Source organism: Scyliorhinus canicula, chromosome 13, assembly GCF_902713615.1.
Source record: "Scyliorhinus canicula chromosome 13, sScyCan1.1, whole genome shotgun sequence".
Taxonomy (NCBI): domain Eukaryota; kingdom Metazoa; phylum Chordata; class Chondrichthyes; order Carcharhiniformes; family Scyliorhinidae; genus Scyliorhinus; species Scyliorhinus canicula.
The window spans coordinates 153181883-153202767 of record NC_052158.1 but is presented as its reverse complement, the minus strand read 5'-3'; the positions used below and the strand labels follow the sequence as shown (position 1 = coordinate 153202767).

Here is a 20885-nt window from a genome sequence, read left to right as displayed (position 1 = left end):
CAGTGGCTCCGGCTAATGACCTGGGGATGTGAGGTCAAATCCTGCCACGCCACCTAGTGGAATTTCAAGTCAGTTAATAACTAAGTAATTTAAAGCTTGTCTCAGTAATAGAGACCGTGAAAGTATCATTGATTGTTCTAAAAAAAAACCTCTGGTTCACTCCCTTGAGGGGAGGAAATCTGCTGTCGGGACAGGGGCAAGATTTTAAATACTCACTCCCAAATTGGGAAGAGCAGGAGTGATATGGACCCTTATTTCGTGCCAGAACATTTGCCAGAACTAGGCTCCTGACTCGGTTTATGTCAATTGAATCCCCTTTGACTGATGTAAACAGCTGTTTTAACCATTTCTCGAAAGGTTCTACTGAGCTCGTACTGAAGAACCCCATGAAATTTTCTCAGACAAATACAGAATAGCAATTAGCAATTGAGTTTTATGTTCAGTTGTCCAGCTAAACGTGTAGAAGATAAGTAAAAGATCAAACTTTCAGATACTCTAGTCGGATCACGTATGAATACTGTGTACAATGGCACTGACACATATTCAAGATTTCCAGGCCGCACAGCAAAGCAAATCCACCAATAAGACAGTAAAGTACTCAGTCCAACATAGAATCTGAAATGTGACACACCCGGAATGGCTGGAGAACAAGTCTTCAGTACGATTCCTAGTATATCATACAGGCCAACGGCCTTGGTTCAGACATTTCCCCTGGTTACCTGGGACAACTCCAGCTTATACCTCCCCCCGCCAGCCCCCCCCAACAAAAAAAAGCCCAGGAGAGTTTTTTGGGGCAGTATGTAAATAGTCCAACACAGGAAGGGGCCATACTGGACCTGGTATTGGGGAATGATCCCGGCCAGGTGGTTGAAGTTTCAGTCGGTGATTACTTTGGGAATAGCGATCACAATTCTGTAAGTTTTAGAATACTCATGGACAAAGACGAGAGTGGTCCTAAAGGAAGAGTGCTAAATTGGGGAAAGGTCAAGTATAACAAAATTCAGCAGGAGCTAGGGAATGTGGATTGGAAGCAGCTGTTTAAGGGTAAATCCACATTTGAAATGTGGGAGTCTTTTAAGGAAAGGTTGATTAGAGTGCAGGACAGACATGTCCCTGTGAAAATGAGGGATAGAAATGGCAAGATTAGGGAACCATGGATGACGGGTGGAATTGTGAGACTAGCTAAAATGAAAAAGGAAGCATACATAAGATCTGGGCGACTTAAAACTGATGAAGCTTTGGAGGAATATCGGGAAAGTAGGACAAGTCTCAAACGCACAATAAAGAGGGCTAAAAGGGGTCATGAAATATCTTTGGCTAACAGGGTTAAGGGAAATCACAAAGCCTTTTATTCGTACATAAGGAGCAAGAGGGTAACTAGAGAAAGGATTGGCCCACTCAAAGACAAAAGAGGGAATTTATGCATGGAGTCAGAGGAAATGGGTGAGATTCTTAATGAGTACTTGGCATCGGTATTCACCAAGGAGAGGGACATGATGGATGTTGAGGCTAGGGATGGATGTTTAAATACTCTAGGTCTAGTCGGCATAAGGAAGGGGGATGTTTTGGGTATTCTAAAAGTCATTAAGGTGGACAAGTCCCCAGGTCCGGATGGGATCTATCCCAGGTTACTGAGGGAAGCGAGGGACGAAATAGCTGGGGCCTTAACAGATATTTTTGCAGCATCCTTGAGCAAGGGTGAGGTCCCGGAGTACTGGAGAATTGCTAATGTTGTCCCTTTGTTTAAGAAGGGTAGCAGGGATAATCCAGGGAATTATAGGCCTGTGAACTTGACGTCAGTGGTAGGCAAACTATTGGTGAAGACACTGAGGGATAGGGTCTATTCACATTTGGATGAAAATAGACTTATCAGTGATAGGCAGCATGGTTTTGTGCAGGGTAGGTCATGTCTTACAAACCCAATAGAATTCTTTGAGGAAGTGGTAAAGTTAATTGATGAGGGAAGGGCAATAGATGTCATATACATGGACTTCAGTAAGGCATTTGATAAAGTTTCCCGTGGCAGGTTGACGGAAAAAGTGAAGTCGTATGGGGTTCAGGGTGTACTAGCTAGATGGATAAAGAACTGGCTGGGCAACAGGAGAAAGAGAGTAGTGGTGGAAGGGAGTGTCTCAAAATGGAGAAAGGTGACTTGTGGTGTTCCACAGGGATCCGTGCTCGGACCACTGTTGTTTGTGATATACATAAATGATCTGGAGGAAGGTATAGGTGGTCTGATTAGCAAGTTTGCAGATGATACCAAGATTGGTGGAGTTGCAGATAGCGAGGAGGACTGTCAGAGGATACAGCAAAATATAGATAGATTGGAGAGTTGGGCAGAGAAATGGCAGATGGACTTCAATCCAGGCAAATGCGAGGTGATGCATTTTGGAAGATCTAATTCAAGAGCGGACTATATGGTCAATGGAAGAGTCCTGGGGAAAATTGATGTACAGAGAGATCTGGGAGTTCAGGTCCATTTTACCCTGAAGGTGGCAACGCAGGTCGATAGAGTGGTCCAGAAGGCATACAGCATGCTTGCCTTCATCGGATGGGGTATTGAGTACAAGAGTCGGCAGGTCATGTTACAGTTGTATAGGACTTTGATTGGGCGACACTTGGAATACTGCGTGCACTTCTGGTCGCCACATTACCAGGAGGATGTGGATGCTTTGGAGAGGGTGCAGAGGAGGTTCACCAGGATGTTGCCTGGTATGGAGGGTGCTAGCTATGAAGAAAGGTTGAGTAGATTAGGATTGTTTTCATTGGAAAGACGGAGGTTGAGGGGGGACCTGATTGAGGTCTACAAAATGATGAGAGGTATGGAAAGGGTGGATATCAACAAGCTTTTTCCAAGAGTGGGGGTGTCAATTACAAGAGGTCACGATTTCAAGGTGAGAGGGGGAAAGTTTAAGGGAGATGTGCGGGGAGGCTTTTTACGCAGAGGGTGGTGGGTGCCTGGAATGCTTTGCCAGGGAAGGTGGTAGAGGCGGGCACGATAGCATCATTTAAGAGGCAACTAGACAGATATATAAACGGGCGGGGAACAGAGGGAAGTAGATCCTTGGAAAATAGGCAACAGGTTTAGATAAAGGATCTAGATTGGCACAGGCTGGGAGGGCCGAAGGGCCTGTTTCTGTGCTATAATTTTCTTTGTTCTTTGTTCTTTGCAGACACTTTCTCTCGAGATGTGCCAGCTGAGTTGGGAATTTTGAGCATGACAATTCAGACCTATATCTGACCTTAGCATTGTCATGGCGCTTGTGAATGAGCGTGGGTACTAGCTTGGTTTGAATAGAGTCTTGGAGAAACTAATTTTAAAATTGACCTGTTCTGAGTTTAGTTGGGAGTCAAACTGTATTGGTGATATCTCAAATTTGGTCCTTGCTTTACATCTGTCGCAGGTATACAATCATTTGACAGACACAGATTATCTTAGATCAATGTTTTAACTAAAGAATATATTAATCAATATTGCAGCACCCTCTCATGGTGGCACTGGCATATTATCTTATATTATACATCAGCTGAGGTGCAGTAGGAATTAGAGGTTTTAGACAGATTTCAGATGTGGATAATATTTGAGGGTGAAATGAGTCAGCAAACATTGCAGAGTATAAATAAGTGCGCAAAGAAAGGAACTGGGACCATTAGTAGACAGTTCTTTCAATTCAAAGACAAAAACTAAGGGCACAATGATGAAGTCTACGAAGGTGTGCCCTTTCTGAACTTTGTATTCATGCTTAATTTTTCTCATTTATCCCCTCGGTGGAGTCCGAAATTAATATGGTGTGTCAGTGTTCACCAGTGAGAGGGACGGTGTGAGTATAGAAATCAAGGACAAGAACTGAGATAAAACTGAAGAAATTAACATGGACAGGAGATCCTGAGTAGTCTGGCAGGCTTGAAAGTAAATACATTTCCAGGATCAGGTGAAATGTATCCCAGGCTGTTGACTGATGTAAGGGAGGAAATAGCAGAGGCGCCGGCAATAGTTTTCAATTACTCTCTGGCCACGGGAGAGGTGACAGAGGATTGGAGGATAACCAATCTGGTACCACTGTTCAAGAAAAGAGGAAGGGATAAGTCAGAAAAATACAAACCAGTCAGTCTAACCTCAATGGTGGAGAAACTATTGGAAACAATTCTGAGACTGAATTACCCAAATTTGGAAAGACAGTGATTAATCAAGAACAGTAAAAGAACAATACAGCACAGGAACAGGCCCTTTGCACCAGCCATGGTACCTTCCTAAACAAAAACCATCTGCATTTATAGAGTCCGTATCATTCCATTCTCACCCTATTCATATATTTCTCGAGATGTCCTTTAAATGCCGTTATCGTACCTGCTCCCACCACCTCTGGCTAAAAAACGTGCCTTGCACATCTGTTCTAAACTTTTCCCCATGCATTTTTAACCTATGTCTCCTAGTACTTGACTCTCTTACCCTAGGAAAGAAAATCTGACTATCCACTCTGTCCATGCCACTCATCTTGTAGAACTCTATCAGGTCCCCTCTCAACTCTGTCGTTCCAGTGAGAACAGACCGAGTTTATCTAATCTCTCCTCATAGCTAATGCCCTCCATACCAGGCAACATCCTAGTAAACCGCTTCTGTACCCTCTCCAAAGCAGCCACATCCTTCTGGTAGTGTGGCGACAAGAATTGTGCACAATATTCCAAATGAGGCCGAACTAAGGTTCTGTACAGCTGCAACATGACTTGCTCTGAGCAATGAAGGCCAGCATGCTGTATGCCTTTTTGTCCACCTTATCCACATGCGTTGCCACTTTCAATGATTGGTGGACATGCACGCCCAGATCACTATGCCTGTCAGTACTCGCAAGAGTTCTCCCATTTATTGTGTAATTCAGCTTCAGCATAGTTTTGTTAAGGGAAGTCATGTCTGACCAACTTAATTGAATTTTACGAAGAGGTGACCCGGTGTGTAGATGCGGGAAATACATTTGACGTGCCAACTTGGACCTTGGCAAGGCTTTTGATAAAATTCCACATGGAAGACTGATAGCAAAGGTAAGAGCACAAGGTATCCAAGGAAATTTATCAAATCGGACCCAGAATTTGCTGAGTGGCAGGAAGCAATGGTGATGGTCGAGAGGTGTATTTCTTACTGGAAGCCAGTGTCCAGTGGGGTGTGGTAGGGATCAGTGTTGGGGTCCTTGTTGTTCGTGGTTTATATAAATGATTTCGAATTGAATGTCAAAGGGCTGATCAGTAAGTTCACAGGTGATCTGAAAATTGGTGGGGTGAAAAACAGTGAGGAAGATAGCCTGAGATTTACAGGAGGATATGGATGGGGCTATCAGATGGGCTGGTCAGTGGCAAATTGAAATTCACCCGGATAAGTGTGAGGCAATGCACTTGGGCAGCACAAAAAAACAAAGGATGACAAGTTGAATGACAGAACCGTGGGGAACACCAAGGTTCAGAGGACCTTGCTGTGCATATAGACGGGTCCATTAAGGTCGTAGAGCAGGTGGATAAAGTAGTTAAGAAGGCATGTGTCCCCATTGCCTTTATTAGCTGAGGCATAGAGCTTAACTGTATAAAACCTTGGTTTTAGTGTGCAGTTCTGGAATTTACATTACAGGAGGGATGTGATAGCACTGGAAAGGGTATCGAGAAGAATTACTAGGATGTTAGACTTAGACTTAGAACAGTACAGCACAGAACAGGCCCTTCGGCCCTCAATGTTGTGCCGAGCCATGATCACCCTACTCAAACCCACGTATCCACCCTATACCCGTAACCCAACAACCCCCCCCCTAACCTTACTTTTATTAGGACACTACGGGCAATTTAGCATGGCCAATCCACCTAACCCGCACATCTTTGGACTGTGGGAGGAAACCGGAGCACCCGGAGGAAACCCACGCACACAGGGGGAGGACGTTCAGACTCCACACAGACAGTGACCCAGCCGGGAATCGAACCTGGGACCCTGGAGCTGTGAAGCATTTATGCTAACCACCATGCTACCCTGCTGCCCCGAATTCAAACTTCTGCAGCGATGGGATTGGAACCCGCATCCCTAGAGTATTCCCCTGTGTTCCTGATTTACTCGTTCAGTGATAATCCCACCAGGCCACTGCCTCCCAAAATTGGCAGGGTTGGGGGAGATTTAGTTATGAAGAGAGATTGGTTCTTTTCCTTGGAGCAGAGGAGACTGAGACGGGATAAGATAGTACAAGATTGAGATGTATAACATTATGAGGGGCATAGATAGAGTAGACAGGAAGAAACCTTTCCCATTGGCGGAGGGATCAATGATCAGGGGGCATAGATTTAAGGTAAGGGGCAGGAGGTTTAGAGGGGTGGTGAGGAATTTATTTTCACCCACAGGGTGGTGGGAGTCTGACGTCACTGCTGGAAAGGGCAATGGAGGCAGAGGCCCGCATGACATTTAGGAAGTATTAAGATGTACACTTGCAATGCTGAGTCATTCACGGCTATGGGCCAAGTGCTGGGAAATGGGGCTAGAATGATTTGGTAGTTATTTTTGACCAGATAGTTCTTTCAAAGAACTTACAGATTTACAGTGAGCCAGACCACCTTCTTCACCTCTGCTTCATTCTATGATTCTGTGTTTCTTTGTGAAAGAGTAAGCAGCGGTTGATTGTCATTTCAATTTTAATGTGTATAACGTACAAAGAAAAAGAAAATCAATGCAGAATTCCAACAATAATAATGAAAAGCTTTCTCAACAATTGCAACAAACAGCAGAAAATTATTTAGTTTCTTCATAGTTTCAGACATTTCAATTGAATTTTCCATTGGCATCAGCAGCAACGAGGATAAATTCACCTGGACTTGGGGGCCTTCCGCCTGCAAAGGGAGTCATATTGAGAGGCGGGAAATCAGATCCGCCTAATAGAATGAAAAGATTAGGGTGAAGCCCAATAAATTGGGTTGGCTGTCCAAGTTTCCACTCTCCTCAACATCCAGAATTCGCTTTCCCATTGGTTGTGGTGAACAAACCCAGCTTTCATACACAGAACTTCCATGTCAACATTTCGATATGTTACAAATAATAACAAGAATTGAGAATAGAAAGGAAAATACCTCCCACGGCCCAATTTGACAATCTGCCAAGCAATATGTTGCAACCGCATTTTCAATTCTTACTCGCGTTGAAATTTCCTCCTTGAAACTTAAGGTGAAGTAATCAGAAGGCGGATTAATCATTGTATTTCTCAACACACATTACCCGGGATTCTTCTGAATCTCCAATTCATGGCGGCGTCAAAAGATTCTCTGTGCGCAATTAACTGGGCAATTAGATATTTCCCTCAGATTAGAGATTTGAGAATTGCTTTTTTATGGAGCTAATGCTCCTCGCAGGAAGCAACTGTGAAATGAAGCACCGCCAGAGGACATTGTGGTGGAAATGCCGGCGCGATGTGATGATGCTGTCAGTGTGGATGGTGGGACTGAGATCTCAGCACATCCGTATAGATCTCTGCTCGTTGATGTAATTCAGAAACGCATCAGACTTCACTTAATTGTAAAAACAAAACCTAAAAGCTTGGGATTGAATGTCCACCGGGGTTTCAAACGCCATAATTTGGATATAAGGACCCCGGGGGAAATCCTCTCAGTGATTTAGTACCGATGACTCATAATTTTTAATAATAGACCAACAAATTATATGACGGGCATAATTTGAACATTTTTATCTCATTCGTAAATAGTCCAAGGAAACAGCGGTCGAAGCATGCGTTTAATTATTCTAAAATGGAAAAGTATATTTTGAGATGATAACAAGTGTATCTCAGATCGGATTTATATAATCTGACTCCCCAGGCCTGAAATTAGATTGTCCCTTAAAGTTCAGGGCTTCATAAGTGGAACATCCAGCCAGGAGGGTTTCATAGTTCTCATCCTGAAGTTCCTGTGCTGGAGCGTTCTGAGCGGTGGCTAATTGGATCACAGTTGTAATCTGCAAAAAGATTGATTAAAATCTGAATCAGGAAACAGAGAAAAGGAAAAGAATGGATTCCTTTAAGAGGGAGATTCTCGGAGCAGGTTCCGCTGTTCAATGTCAAATGCATGGAGTAATTGCACCAACAATATTGAGACATGTTTTTGCGTGCAATAATAAGGTAAAGTTGCACCTCATTTTGCGCCCAAGGCCTCGAGGTACAAACGCAGCACAAAATACCGTTTAGTATGTGTCAATGTTAACTCGACGGTAAGACATTAAGGTACAGATATTGCTGGCAAGACATTAAATACATTAACAGTCCTCTACTTTACTCCTTATATACATGCCTGTGTGGCAAGATTTGACTCTAATTCTATCGACAAGTTTGCAGATGATACGACTGTGGTGGGTCTTATCTCAAACAATGCAGAGTCAGATTACAGAAGGCAGATATAGCACTTGGTTGCATGGTGTACCGAACAACGTCTCTGTAAATGTCAGCAAAAGCAAGGAAATTATCATTGACTTCAGGAAGTATAGCATGACACAAGCACCTGTCTAAATCAATAGCTCTGAAGTGGAGGTGGTCCATAGCTTTAGGTTCCTGGGGGTCACCATCACCAAATGTCTGTCCTGGTCCACTCACGTTGATGCAATAGTCAAGAAAGCCCAACAACGTCTCTGCTTCCCACGGAAATTTCGACATGTCTGCATCAACTCTCACAAACTTCTACAGATGTGTCATAGAAAGCATCATATCGGACTGCATCACAGCTTGGGATCGCAACTGCTCAGCCGTCAATCGCAATAAACTGCAGAGTGGTGAACTGAGCACAAGGCATCACACAAGCTGTAACCCTCCCATTAATTCTGTCACCTCCCACTATCTCAGGAAGACAGACAGCATTGCCAGAGACCCCTCCTACCCAGGCTTTGCCCTCTTCCAGACCTTTCCATCAGGTAGAAGATACAGAAGTGTGAAGACCGCACATCCAGACATAGGAACAGCTTCTTCCCCACAGCTACTAGACTCCTCAATGACTCTCCCTCGGACTGATCTATTCCCTGTGAGAACACAATTCACAATGCTCTATGCTGCTCTTGCTTATGTAGTATTTGCTTCGTTACTTTGACCTTGTTCTTATTTGTCGATGTACTGTGTATATTTTTGCATTCTCTGTAAATATCTGCTTCTTTTTTGTCTGGTAAAATATGTAATGTGTATGTTTCCTTGGCCACAGAAAAATATTTTTCACTGTACTTTGGCCCATGTGCAAATCAATCAATCAATCCATTTTTAAAAATCAATCAATCAACCAGACATTTGGCTGGTGACATGGATTCAGGTCAGAAAGTGGTTTCTTGGCACTGTAGCAGCAATTTGTTTTATTTATTTCTTTTCACACAGGTAAGTAATATATATCTATCATTTTCAAAACTTACCACTTCATAGTCCATTTCACAGCATCGTATCCCAGCGCAACTGAACGTGAATGTGGCAAATGAAATGACATATTCAAGGAGCATGGAGACCAGTAGACAGGCAACTAAAACACGGAATGGATCCTGCAAAAAGCGAAGTGAAATAGTTATGAAATTCCCCGAGGGCCATCGGCTGCTCTCCCCTTTTGAAAGAGAATTTTGCGGTGGTCAGCACGTCACCAGCAAGGGGCGAGGTTGAGAAGGCGAGGCTTTCTCCGCATCGTGAATCAGCCGACCGACCAACTGAGCTAAGAAACCCCCAAAGAGGATGTGAACAATAACATGTCGCTGGATGGACATGTTTCTTTTAGAGTTAAGTGAATATAGTTTAATAAAACAGTGTACAATGCGCAATATTCAGTATGTGCTGTCATCTTGACCTATTCGCTTACTTACAAGAAAGTGCCATGGTGCACAAAAACGGGCAAAGCACACTGGGCCCGTCCACAGGAGGATGCTGTAAATCACAATGCCAACACCTGCAGCAACGGTACTCAGGATGTTCATCACTAAATTTCCTACCAGCTGAAAGGTAAACAAGATACAGCAGAGAAGTTAAACTATTATTTCCTTTAATCACATAATATGCACGTCCCTGATGAGACCATTATTAGTTGCCCATCCCCCCTTTATCCTGCAGAGGAATGGTAGCACAGTGGTTAGCTACTGTGACTTTACGGCGTCAGGGTCCCAGGTCCCATTCCTGGGTAGGTCACTGCCTGTGCCATGTCTGCACGTTCTCCCCGTGTGCTCCGGTTTCCTCCCACTAGTCCCGAAAGACGTGCTGTTCGGTAATTTGGACATTCTGAATTCTCCCTCTGTGCACCGAACAGGCGCTGGAATGTTGCGACTAGGGCCTTTTCACAGTAACTTCATTGCAATGTAAGCCTACTTGTGACAATAAAGATTATATTTTAAAAAGTATTATAAGCCTTTTTGAACACAAGTGAGTGGCTTTCTGGGTTATTTCAAAAGCAGTGAAGAGTCAGCTATATTGCTGTGCATATCGGGCCACATAAACACCAGTAAGGATGGCAGATATCCATCCCAAAAGGAACGTTTGTGACCCAAATGCATTTTAAGACAAACAGATAGCGTCATGGCCACTACTGAATTAATTGAAGTTAAATTCCCAGCTGCCATGGTGGGACAATTTCTTTATTTGAAGCATTAATCCCGGAGTGCAGATTACAAGGCTGGTAACAGGGCAACTCTGCCACTTTGTCGTGATAATATTAGGAACACCTGTGGATGCCATCTCGTAAAGCAGTGAATTCAGAAAAATAAAGAATATTCTACTTCAAATAAATACCCACCAGGGCTTTCTTTGATCCTTTCTTCACCAAAACAGACAGAACTCCAGAAACGATGTACTGGGAAAGGTGGTTAAAAAAAGGCAGATCAACTCTTTGGAAAATTCGAACACCGACAACAATAATACTTGAATGACAGGGAAAACAGGCGAGATAGAGATTAAATATTTAAATGCAAAGGCAATTAATTGGGTAATTATAGGGAAGTTAGTTTAACTTCGGTAGTAGAGAAAATGCTGGAATCTATCATCAAGGAAGAAATAGCGAAGCATCTGGATGGAAATTGTCCCATTGGGCAGCATGGGTTCATAAAGGGGAGGTCATGCCTAACTAATTTAGTGGAATTTTTTGAGGACATTACCAGTGCAGTAGATAACGGAGAGCCAATGGATGTGGTATACCTGGATTTCCAGAAAGCTTTTGACGAGGTGCCACACAAAAGTTTGCTGCATCAGATAAAGATGCATGGCGTTAAGGGAAAAAGTAGTAGCATCAAGAGAGGATTGGTTAATTAATAGAAAGCAAAAGTGGGGATTAATGGGTGTTTGTCTGGTTGGCAATCAGTAGCTAGTGGTGTCCCTCAGGGATCAGTGTTGGGCCCACAAATGTTCACAATTTGCAAAAATGATTTGGAGTTGGGGACCAAGTGCAATGTATCCAAGTTTGCAGACGATACTACGATGAGTGGTAAAGCAAAAAGTGCAGAGGATATTGGAAATCTGCAGAGGGGTTTGGATAGTTTAATTGAATGGGCTAGGGTCTGGGAAATGGAATAAAATGTTGACAAATGTGAGGTTATCTATTTTGGCAGGAATAACAGCAAAAGGGATTTAGATTTAAATGATAAAATATTAAAACATACTGCTGTGCAGAGGGACCTGGGTATCCTCATGCATGAGTCTCAAAAAGTTGGTTTACAGGTGCAACAAGTGATTAAGAAGGTAAATGGAGTTTTGTCCTTCCTTGCTAGAGGGATGGAATTTAATTCTAGGAAGGTAACGTTGCAACTGTATAAGGTGTTAGTGAGGCCACATTTGGAGTATTGTGTTCAGTTTTGGTCTCCTTGTCTGAGAAAGGATGTACTGGTGCTTGAGGGTGTGCAGAAGTTAATCCCAGAGTTGAGGGGTTGGATTACGAGGAGAGGTTAAGTAGACTGGGACTGTACTTGTTGGAATTTAGAAGGATGTGGCGGGATCTTATAGAAACATATAAAATTATGAAGGGAATAGATAGGATAGATGCGGGGAGGTTGTTTCCAATGGCAGGTGAAAGCAGAACTGCGGGGCAAAATAAGGGGAAGTAGATTTAGGACTGAGCTTCTGAGGAACTTCTTCATCCAAAGGGTTATGAATCTATGGAATTCCTTGCCCAGTGAAGCAGTTGATGCTCCTTCATTAAATGTTTTCAAAACAAAGATAGATAGTTTTTTGAAGAATAAAGGAATAAAAGATTATGGTGTTCGAGCTGAAAGTGGAGCTGAGTCCACAAAAGATCAGCCATGATCTCATTGAATGACAGAGCAGGCTCAAAGGACCAGATGGCCTACTCCTGCTCCTAGTTCTTATGTTCTTATTAAAGATTAGAGGTAAGATTTTTGTGTGGCATTTATGCACTTACATTGGATATAGGACCAACGAAACAGGAGGAGGCTATTCTGCCCCTTGAGCCTATCCCACTATTCAATGAGATCATGGCTGATCTGTTATCTATCTCATATACCTGCCTATGGCCCATATCCTTTAATATTCTTGCCTAACAAAAGTATATCTATCTCAGATTTAAGATTAACAGCTGATCGAGCTTCAACTGCTGTTTGTGTGAGAAGTTCCAAACCAATACCACCATGTGAATAAAGAACTTCTTCCTAACGTCTAGCCGTAATTTCAATAGTAATAATAATCACCTTTATTGACACAAGTAGGTTTACATTAGAATCTGGAATGCAGTGGCTGGGAAAGTGGTGGAAGCTGGAAATCTCACAACCTTTAAAAAGCCCTTGGATGAACACATTTAGGGATATGAGACAAGTGCTGGTAAGAGGGATTGGCGCGGGATGAGGGGTAGATATTGTAGTTGCAGACTCAATGGGCTGCAAGGCCTTTTCTGCACTCTATGAACTGAGTCTGTGAGACAACTCTCCCAATTTTGCACAAAGCCCCAGATTTTAGTAAGACAGACTTTGCATGGTTGATAGTGCAGATTTTGCCATTATCATTGCCAGTACCTAGGTCAATGCCAGGTGGTCCATTTGCTTTGTTTCCCTTTTATTGACATCATATTAGTTTTATACAAATGAGTGGCTTGTGGGGCCATTTCAGAGGTCATTAAAGAGGCAACCACATTTCTGTGGAACTGGATTTACATGGAGGCTAGACCAGGTGGGGACTGCAGATATCCTTCCCTCAAGTGTGTGTGTGTGCGTGCACGCGCATTCGCAACTGTGTGCATGTGTGCATATGCGTGTGTCTGTGCTCACAAATGCAGGTGTGTGTTCATGTTTCTGTGCGTGTACATGCATGTCTGTGTGTGTGCACGCGTATGTGCATACATGTGCACACATGGTTCACACATTTCTAATGAGAGATCGTCCTGAGGTTGAATTTACAAATTAAAAGGTTGGATTTAAAATTTGCTTTATCAGAAAGGTAGAGACATGACGCTTCAGCTGTTGAATTTTAAGTGCAAGTTCCAAAGTGACAAGGAACCGTTACAGTTTACAAATGTTTCATAACAACACGGCTCGCACAGTGGCTAGCACTGCTGCCAACAGCACCAGGGACCTGGGTTCAATTCTGGTCTCGGGTAACTGTCTGTGTGGAGTTTGCACTTTCTCCCCATTCTGGTTTCCTCTGGGTGCTCCGATTTCCTCCCACAGTCTGCAGGCTAGGTAGATTATCATCTTTAAGTACTCTCAGTTATGAGGAAGAGTCAACGACCTGAAATGTTTATTCTGTTTCTCTCTCCACAGCTGCTAACAGATCAGTCCAGTACTTCTGGCTTTTTCCAATTGTATTTCAGTTTGATTAACATTTCTCCAGAGACCACCAGAGAAGAAATGCACCAACTGATCCATTCATAAAAATTACAGAAATTGAATGAATCTTATAAATTAAATACTTATCATGGTAATAGGAAGCTGGGAGGAACAGTTTCTATTTTTTTGTAAATATATACCAACTACAATGCTGGAAGACAACAATTGATTCAATATCATTTAATTGGAATCCAAACAAACCGAAACTCCTGGCCAAGATGCTCCAACGGATCCTGAATATGAATCATTGTAGTAGAGGACGAAGCCAAATGTCAGCTGGATAATTCCCAACATAATCTGCACAACCTAAAGCAGAAAGTGTTCCTTAATTAATAGTGATCACATATTCAAAAGTAATATCTTTCAAATCTGATAGAACTGTAGCTGCACTCAATTACTACAGGAGTCCCAAAGCTATATAGTTTTTGCCGAAGCATATTCCAGTCCTGGTCAAAGTACCAAATAATATCCATTCATGTTTGCACAGGATATTAGTTAAACCCTAATTATGTCAGGACTGGTGACCGCTTTGCAGAACACCTTCAGCCAGTCCACAAGCAGGACCCAGACCTTCCTGTCGCTGCCATTTCAACTCACCGTCCTGCTCTCATGTCCGCTTGTCAGTCTTTGTACTGCTGCATTGGTCCAGTGAAGTCCAGCGCAAGCTGGAGGAACAACATCTCACCTTCCATTTCGGCACGTTACAGTCTTCCACACTTAACATTGTGTTCAACAACTTCAGACTGTGAACACTCTCCTCCGCACTCAGCCCATTTGTATTTGTATCAATTTATTTTCATTTATTCCATTGCTCTGTTTTTCCCTCGCATTACCCCATCCCCCCAGCCCACCCCATTTGGGCCATCTTTTCTTGGTTGCCCTCTGACACACCGCATATCTTTCTTCAGCCGTTAACACATTCTAATCTCTTTATGTGCCAGTCTGTTTAGCACAGGGCTAAATCGCTGCCTTTGAAAGCAGACCAAGGCAGGCCAGCAGCACGTTTCAATTCCCGTATCAGCCTCCCTGAACAGGCGCGGGAATGTGGCGACTAGGGGCTTTTCACAGTAACTTCATTTGAAGCCTACTTGCGACAATAAGTGATTTTCATTTTCATTTCATTATCAGCACCCTACTTAGCTTTTATCATTCCCATTAATATTCCATTTGTCTTTCTCTCCATGACATCTTTGTCAATCCTCCACCTATTGCTGACCGGTCCCACTGCTCCATGACCCCCTCCCTTCCCCCCCCCCCCCCCCCCCCCACCCACCCTCCACTCACACATTATAAATCTGACCCTATTTTCAGTTCTCTCCGGCTTTTAGAAAGAGTCGTCCAGACTCGAAACGTTAGCTCCCTTTTCTCTCCACAGATGCTGTCACACCTGCTGAGATTGTCCAGTATTTTCTGTTTTTGTTATGAGAAGTGCTGTTCAGATTACATAAACGGATATTGAGGCACTACAAAGATGCAGGGAAGATTTACAAAGATGATACTGGACCGGTCAGGATGTGATGAATGTTTACAAACAACAATTGGACAGCTTTGGAGGCGATGGAGTGTAAAGTGGTGCAATTTGATGTCTGCATATCACCTGGTTCTATTGCAATTTTTTTTTTATAAATTTAGAGTATCCAATTCATTTTTTCCAATTAAGGGGCAATTTAGTGTGGCTAGTCCACCTATTCTGCATACCTTTGAGTTGTGGGGGCAAAGCCCACGCAAACACGGGGAGAATGTGCAAACTCCACACGGACAGTGACCCAGAACCGGGATCAAACCTCCAACCTCGGCGCCATGAGGCTGCAGTGCTAACCCATTGCACGACCGTGCTGCCCCATTCTATTGCAATTTAACTTGAAGCGCCCAACAAGAGATACCCTTATAAACCAAACGTAACATAATAATCACGATAATGAAGTGGCATCCACTTAATGGGGCACTGGAACAGAAAACCAGTCTAAATAAACTAAATAAGAAGTCTTACAACACCAGGTTAAACTCCAACAGGTTTGTTTCAAATCACTAGCTCTCAGAGCACTGCTCCTTCCTCAGGTACGTGGTACATACTGTAGCCATGCTGGCCACGCAAAATGGACACTGAGCCAAACTAAAATGGAAGGCTGCTGAGAAACAGACAGTTCAGCCAGAACAGCAGTCTGCAAAGAGCAGTTTGCATTCTGCAGCAGCAGGAACCAGTTTGGGCTCAGGTGAAAAGACCTTAGCTAGGTGCAAATGGCAAAACGCTTTGCATGCTAATGAGGCCATCAGACTTGAACACCCACACAATAGATACATTTGGTTCTGAATGGACACATTCCAATCAAGACCCAGACATCGAGGCACCAGAAACCTCCGAACAAAAGGACATAAGAAACGCCCCCTCCATCACGGAGACCCCCTCGCATTGGGGAATTAATCCAGTATCGATAAGAAATTGATCCAATAGGTAGAGCCCGCCCGAGAAGAGGGAAGGACAACGGAACCCCTATAAAAGATAGGGACCTCGTGTTGTCCGGTCTGTTAAACCTGTGCTCCGGCCCCGACTGACACCTGGTATCCTGACTCCAGCCGTTGAGCACCAGCCGCCGAAACCGTAAGTTCAACGCTCGCTACGCGATCCAAGCCCACTAGACTCCCAAGTGCCAGAACGCTTGCTGAAGGCTGCAGACAAAACCAGGACGAAGGCCTCGTTCTCTGACCTTGCCTGTTCCTGTTAGATAAGTATTCTGTTTGCTTATGTTTAGTTGTAGCTTAGTCTCTTAGTGTGTGTGCATGAGTATTTATTATTAACTGTATAATAAATATTGATCGTTTGAACTTGACTAATCGGTGTATCGTCTTTATTACTTTGAATTTGACCTTGGAATACTTGTGACGTTGCCTATACGGCAGCTGGCGACTCCAGAGCTTAAATAATTACATAGAACAGAGCCTAGCAGTGTTAAGCACACGTCGAACTCGGAGGCGTGTTAATACACTCCAATAAACGCGTTTTACGCCCATAGTAAAACGTGCAACATTTAGTGGCGACTCCGCCGGGACCCTGTTGTAAGTGGAAACACCACAGTGTCCAGGACGCTGAAATTTGAATTAGAACTCCAAATTGCAGAGAAAGAAAGAGATCACAAGTATTCAAGGTGTTCAAAATAATAAGCGAAATTCGGAAGTGTGTTTAGTGCATGCGTACTAACAGGGCTGTAAGGTAAAACTGAAAGCTTTTTGTTGCGACAAACTTTCGGTAGTTTTGTAATCGGAAAATAGCGTAAGCCGTACCCTTTTCACGAAACACCACCCCAGCAACCCCCTGTTCCAAATTATAAAAAGAGAGTCAGAGGAAATGGCCATGCAGGCAATGGAACGTCTGATGGATCCAGCAAAGTTTGTGGTCGCAGCGACCAGCAGCAGTAGCAGAGTAGGCCAGTGTCCCACGTGGGAGCTGGAACTCCGCAAATATTTACAAGGAAAGGGATGGCCCCTTTGGAAAGAGTTTTGTGCAAATGAGGAGACAGGTCCCGGAAGTATAGGTCATACTTGGTGGGAGAACCTCTCTCAGATACACAAAAAGAGTTTAAGTAAAGCACGCAAGCCGATGGCGATTGTGTCCTGCTTGGCACAGTTGCGAGGCGCAGAGGAGGTCATCAGGACGCTCCGGGCAGATTTAGAGGAAAGGAACCGAATGAGTAAGGTCGATGTCAGGGACATCGAGAAAGAAAACCTGGATCTAAAAGGGAAGTTGGCAGAGAAGGGTAGAGAGGTGGATGATGCCAAGAGGGCTCACCAGTCTTGTCTAGCTCATCTGAACAGTTCCCAGACCCAGTATGAGAAAGCCTATCAGGACGTGCAACGTGCCGTTCTGATAAGACAGGAATCGGAAAAGCAGGTGGAGGCATTGCAGAGGCAATGTTCCGATCTCAAAGCAGCTTTGAGAGCACTCCATGCTGCAACAACCGAACAAAGACAAAGCACAGTTGACCACGCGAAATGCAGAAAACAGATTGCGGAACTGCAATCTCTGCTTTCGGTGCAGAATGGCTTCCAAAGCACCTTTGGAGCTCAGTTAGATGGGGAAAACGCCCCAGATTGGCAGGAATTAAGCGAGACAGCGCAGCGTTATGTTCAGGGAACATGTGCGCCAGCAGCTCAGCAGAAACGACAGGCACCCCAACCCCCCACAGCTCAGACCATAACCGCACCCATGAATCCCGTAACCACGCAGAGAAAAGCCGAATCAGAAGGCGCCCCAGACATAACTTACACCACCCCTTTAACAGTAACCCAGCTAAGGGACGCTTGTGAAAAGATCACTCCGTTCCTCCCCACCGCAGACCCCCACCAGTTCTTCGCTAAAGTAAAACAGCAGGCTACCATGTACGGCCTGGATGAGAGAGAGCAGGTTAAGCTCACCGTGTTGAGCTTAGACCAGAGTGTAGTGGCAGCCCTCCCCGACCCACAGAACGTGGCAGGAGGCAGCCTAGAGGAGATGCACACTGCCATTTTAGATGCCATCGGGTACAATAGAGGTGACCCCGTAGAAGGATTGAATAAGTGCAGGCAGAAGAGATCCGAACACCCCACAGCATTCGCAGGAAGGCTGTGGATTCACTTCAGCGCAGTTTTCGGACAGCTAGATAGAGCGCATTTAACCCGCGAAAACATGGTTAAGTGGACGCGCACAATTATCTCACACGCAACAGAAGCAGGACAGAGCGCTTGCAATAATTACGACCCCTCAGAAGAGGCCCATAACGAAAAATGGGTCCTAAAAAGATTGTCCCGCGCTTGGGAGCAATCGCTTCAGGCAAAAGCAAAGGTTAGATCCCCAGAAGAGGCTCAGGCTGCTGCAGATATCCAAGCAGTCAGAGAGCACCGGAAGCCCGCATGGGTAAATGAAGGCAGGAGCAGCCCTCAACAGAAAGGACAGGAATGCTATAACTGTGGACAGTTAGGGCATTGGGCAAAAGAGTGTAATGCACCCCAGCGATCTCAGAGAGGCCAGCAGACAGGCACTCTGAACCGCAACAAGGCAAAACCCATCCACAATGTAGCAGTACAGTCAGGACCCACCAATGTGGACGAGACGAACTGACGGTGTTCGGGCTCCCCCACTTGGGTCTGTGACACACTATGGGACTCATCAGGGAGGCCCGTAGTCACGGCAAAAGTCAAAGGGAAGCCCATAGAGTTATTGTGGGACACAGGAGGATCCCGCACCACCATTAACTCCACAACCACGGCACACGCAGACACGTGGCCGACCACCTCCACCATCACACTTAGCGGGTTCACCGGACACTCGCAGCAGGGACATATCACAGCACCCGTAGCGATCCAGCTAGGGAACATTAGCACAAGGCACCCCGTAGTTTTAGTAAATCTTCCCCGGACAGCAGAGCACATCCTGGGGATAGATTTTATGAACGCCCACAGCTTGTCGTTCGACCCAGTGAACCAGTGTGTCTGGCGAATGGCGAGATCAGACAGAGCCCCAGCCACCCTCACAGTAGGAGACTACGCTAATCGGATTAGCGCAGTGGGAGAGTACTCATTCGACCTGACTACACTCCACACCGACCGACAAATTAAGGCCCTACTAAACAAACACAGGACAGCATTTGCAAGTCACCGTCATGACTGTGGCAGAATGACTGGACAAGTTCATGTTACCGGACAGGACCCCCGACCGCAAAAGCAGTATAGATTTCCCCTCGAGGCAGAGGTGGAAATAGAAAAGGTTATAGGCAGCTTGTTGGACCAAGGTGTACTGAGAACGGTAGCCTCCACCAACAATGCCCCTATTTGGCCAGTGAGGAAGCCCGATGGATCATGGCGTCTGACCATCGATTATCGGGAACTCAACAAAGTAACCCCCGCAGTAGCCCCAACGGTAGCTACTAGTCCCGAGACCATGCTCAAGCAGGGTCTCAACGCCAAGTACTTCACGGTATTGGACATCAGTAATGGATTCTGGTCAATACCATTGGCAAAAGCGTGCCAATACAAATTCGCATTCACTTTCAAAACTCAGCAGTACACGTGGACATGCCTCCCACAAGGATTCCACAATTCACCCTCCATTTTCCACCGACAGCTGGCAAGTGGATTAGAGAAATTTTCCCGACCCGATTGTCTGGTACAGTATGTAGACGACCTACTACTGCAGACGGACACAAAGGCAGAGCACATTTCGCTTCTGGCCGAACTCCTAGAACTCTTAACTGAAATTGGCTGTAAAGTTAACCCGAAAAAGGCCCAAATATTGGAAAGTAAAGTGATGTATTTGGGATCAGTCATCACGCACGGCAAACGCGAGATCGAATTCAAAAGAATTGATTCGATTGTCAAATTGCCCCTTCCCCAGAATGTATCAGCCCTCCGGTCGTTTTTAGGACTGGTTGGCTACTGTCGGAACCACATCGACGGATTCACGACAAAAGCCGCCCCACTTTCAGACCTCCTTAAGAAAGGAGCCCCCTGGGAATGGCTTCCGCAGCATACAGGCGCTGTGGAAGAGTTGAAACGAGCCCTTAGTGCAGCACCCGCGCTGCTAGTCCCCGACCAACTTTCACCGTACGCAATCGAGGTAGCTAGCACAGATCTGACCCTCTCGGCCGTGTTGCTTCAAGAACGGCACGAGCAGCTAAGACCAGTGGCTTATGCCTCCCGACTGTTAGACCCAGTAGAACAAGGATTTTCAGCCTGTGAGAGGCACCTCCTTGCTGTCTTCTGGGCAGTGCAGTATTTCTCATACATCACCGGACTCAACCCCATCACCATTCTAACCGAACACACACCCACACAGCTACTACTAGACGGTCGACTGAAGGACGGTTCAGTTAGCCAGATTAGGGCAGCTAGGTGGACCCTACTTTTACAAGGACGGGACATTACAGTGAAACGGACACGCACACACACATACTTAGCAGACAACCTCCAATACCCCGGACAGCCCCATGACTGTGAAATTGTAGCTCCCCTGCATAACACAGGACCCTTTTTAGCCAAAACACCCCCCAGGAAGATAGGGAACCCGAAACAAAGCCCCCAGCCCACAGACACGTGTGGACCCTTGAGGATTTATGTAGACGGTTCCTCCACAGTTTTA

General features: G+C 44.9%; 1 protein-coding gene across 8 annotated transcripts in view; it reads right to left on the bottom strand.

The window, feature by feature from the left end:
- Positions 1-6636: 6636 nt before the first annotated feature.
- Positions 6637-20885, bottom strand: part of LOC119976770 (membrane-spanning 4-domains subfamily A member 12-like) — a 46394-nt gene continuing 32145 nt past the window's right edge. For 5 of the 8 annotated variants that reach the window (XM_038817519.1, XM_038817517.1, XM_038817516.1 and 2 more), the window contains 5 exons: positions 13979-14083; positions 10747-10803; positions 9827-9955; positions 9392-9514; positions 6637-7963 (listed from right to left, as the gene is read on the bottom strand). In XM_038817519.1, coding sequence (XP_038673447.1) covers positions 7796-7963; positions 9392-9514; positions 9827-9955; positions 10747-10803; positions 13979-14083 — 582 coding nt within the window. In that variant the 3' untranslated portion in view covers positions 6637-7795. The remainder of the gene's footprint in view (positions 7964-9391; positions 9515-9826; positions 9956-10746; positions 10804-13978; positions 14084-20885) is intronic. The other 3 variants (XM_038817524.1, XM_038817521.1, XM_038817523.1) reach the window with 3 other exon arrangements.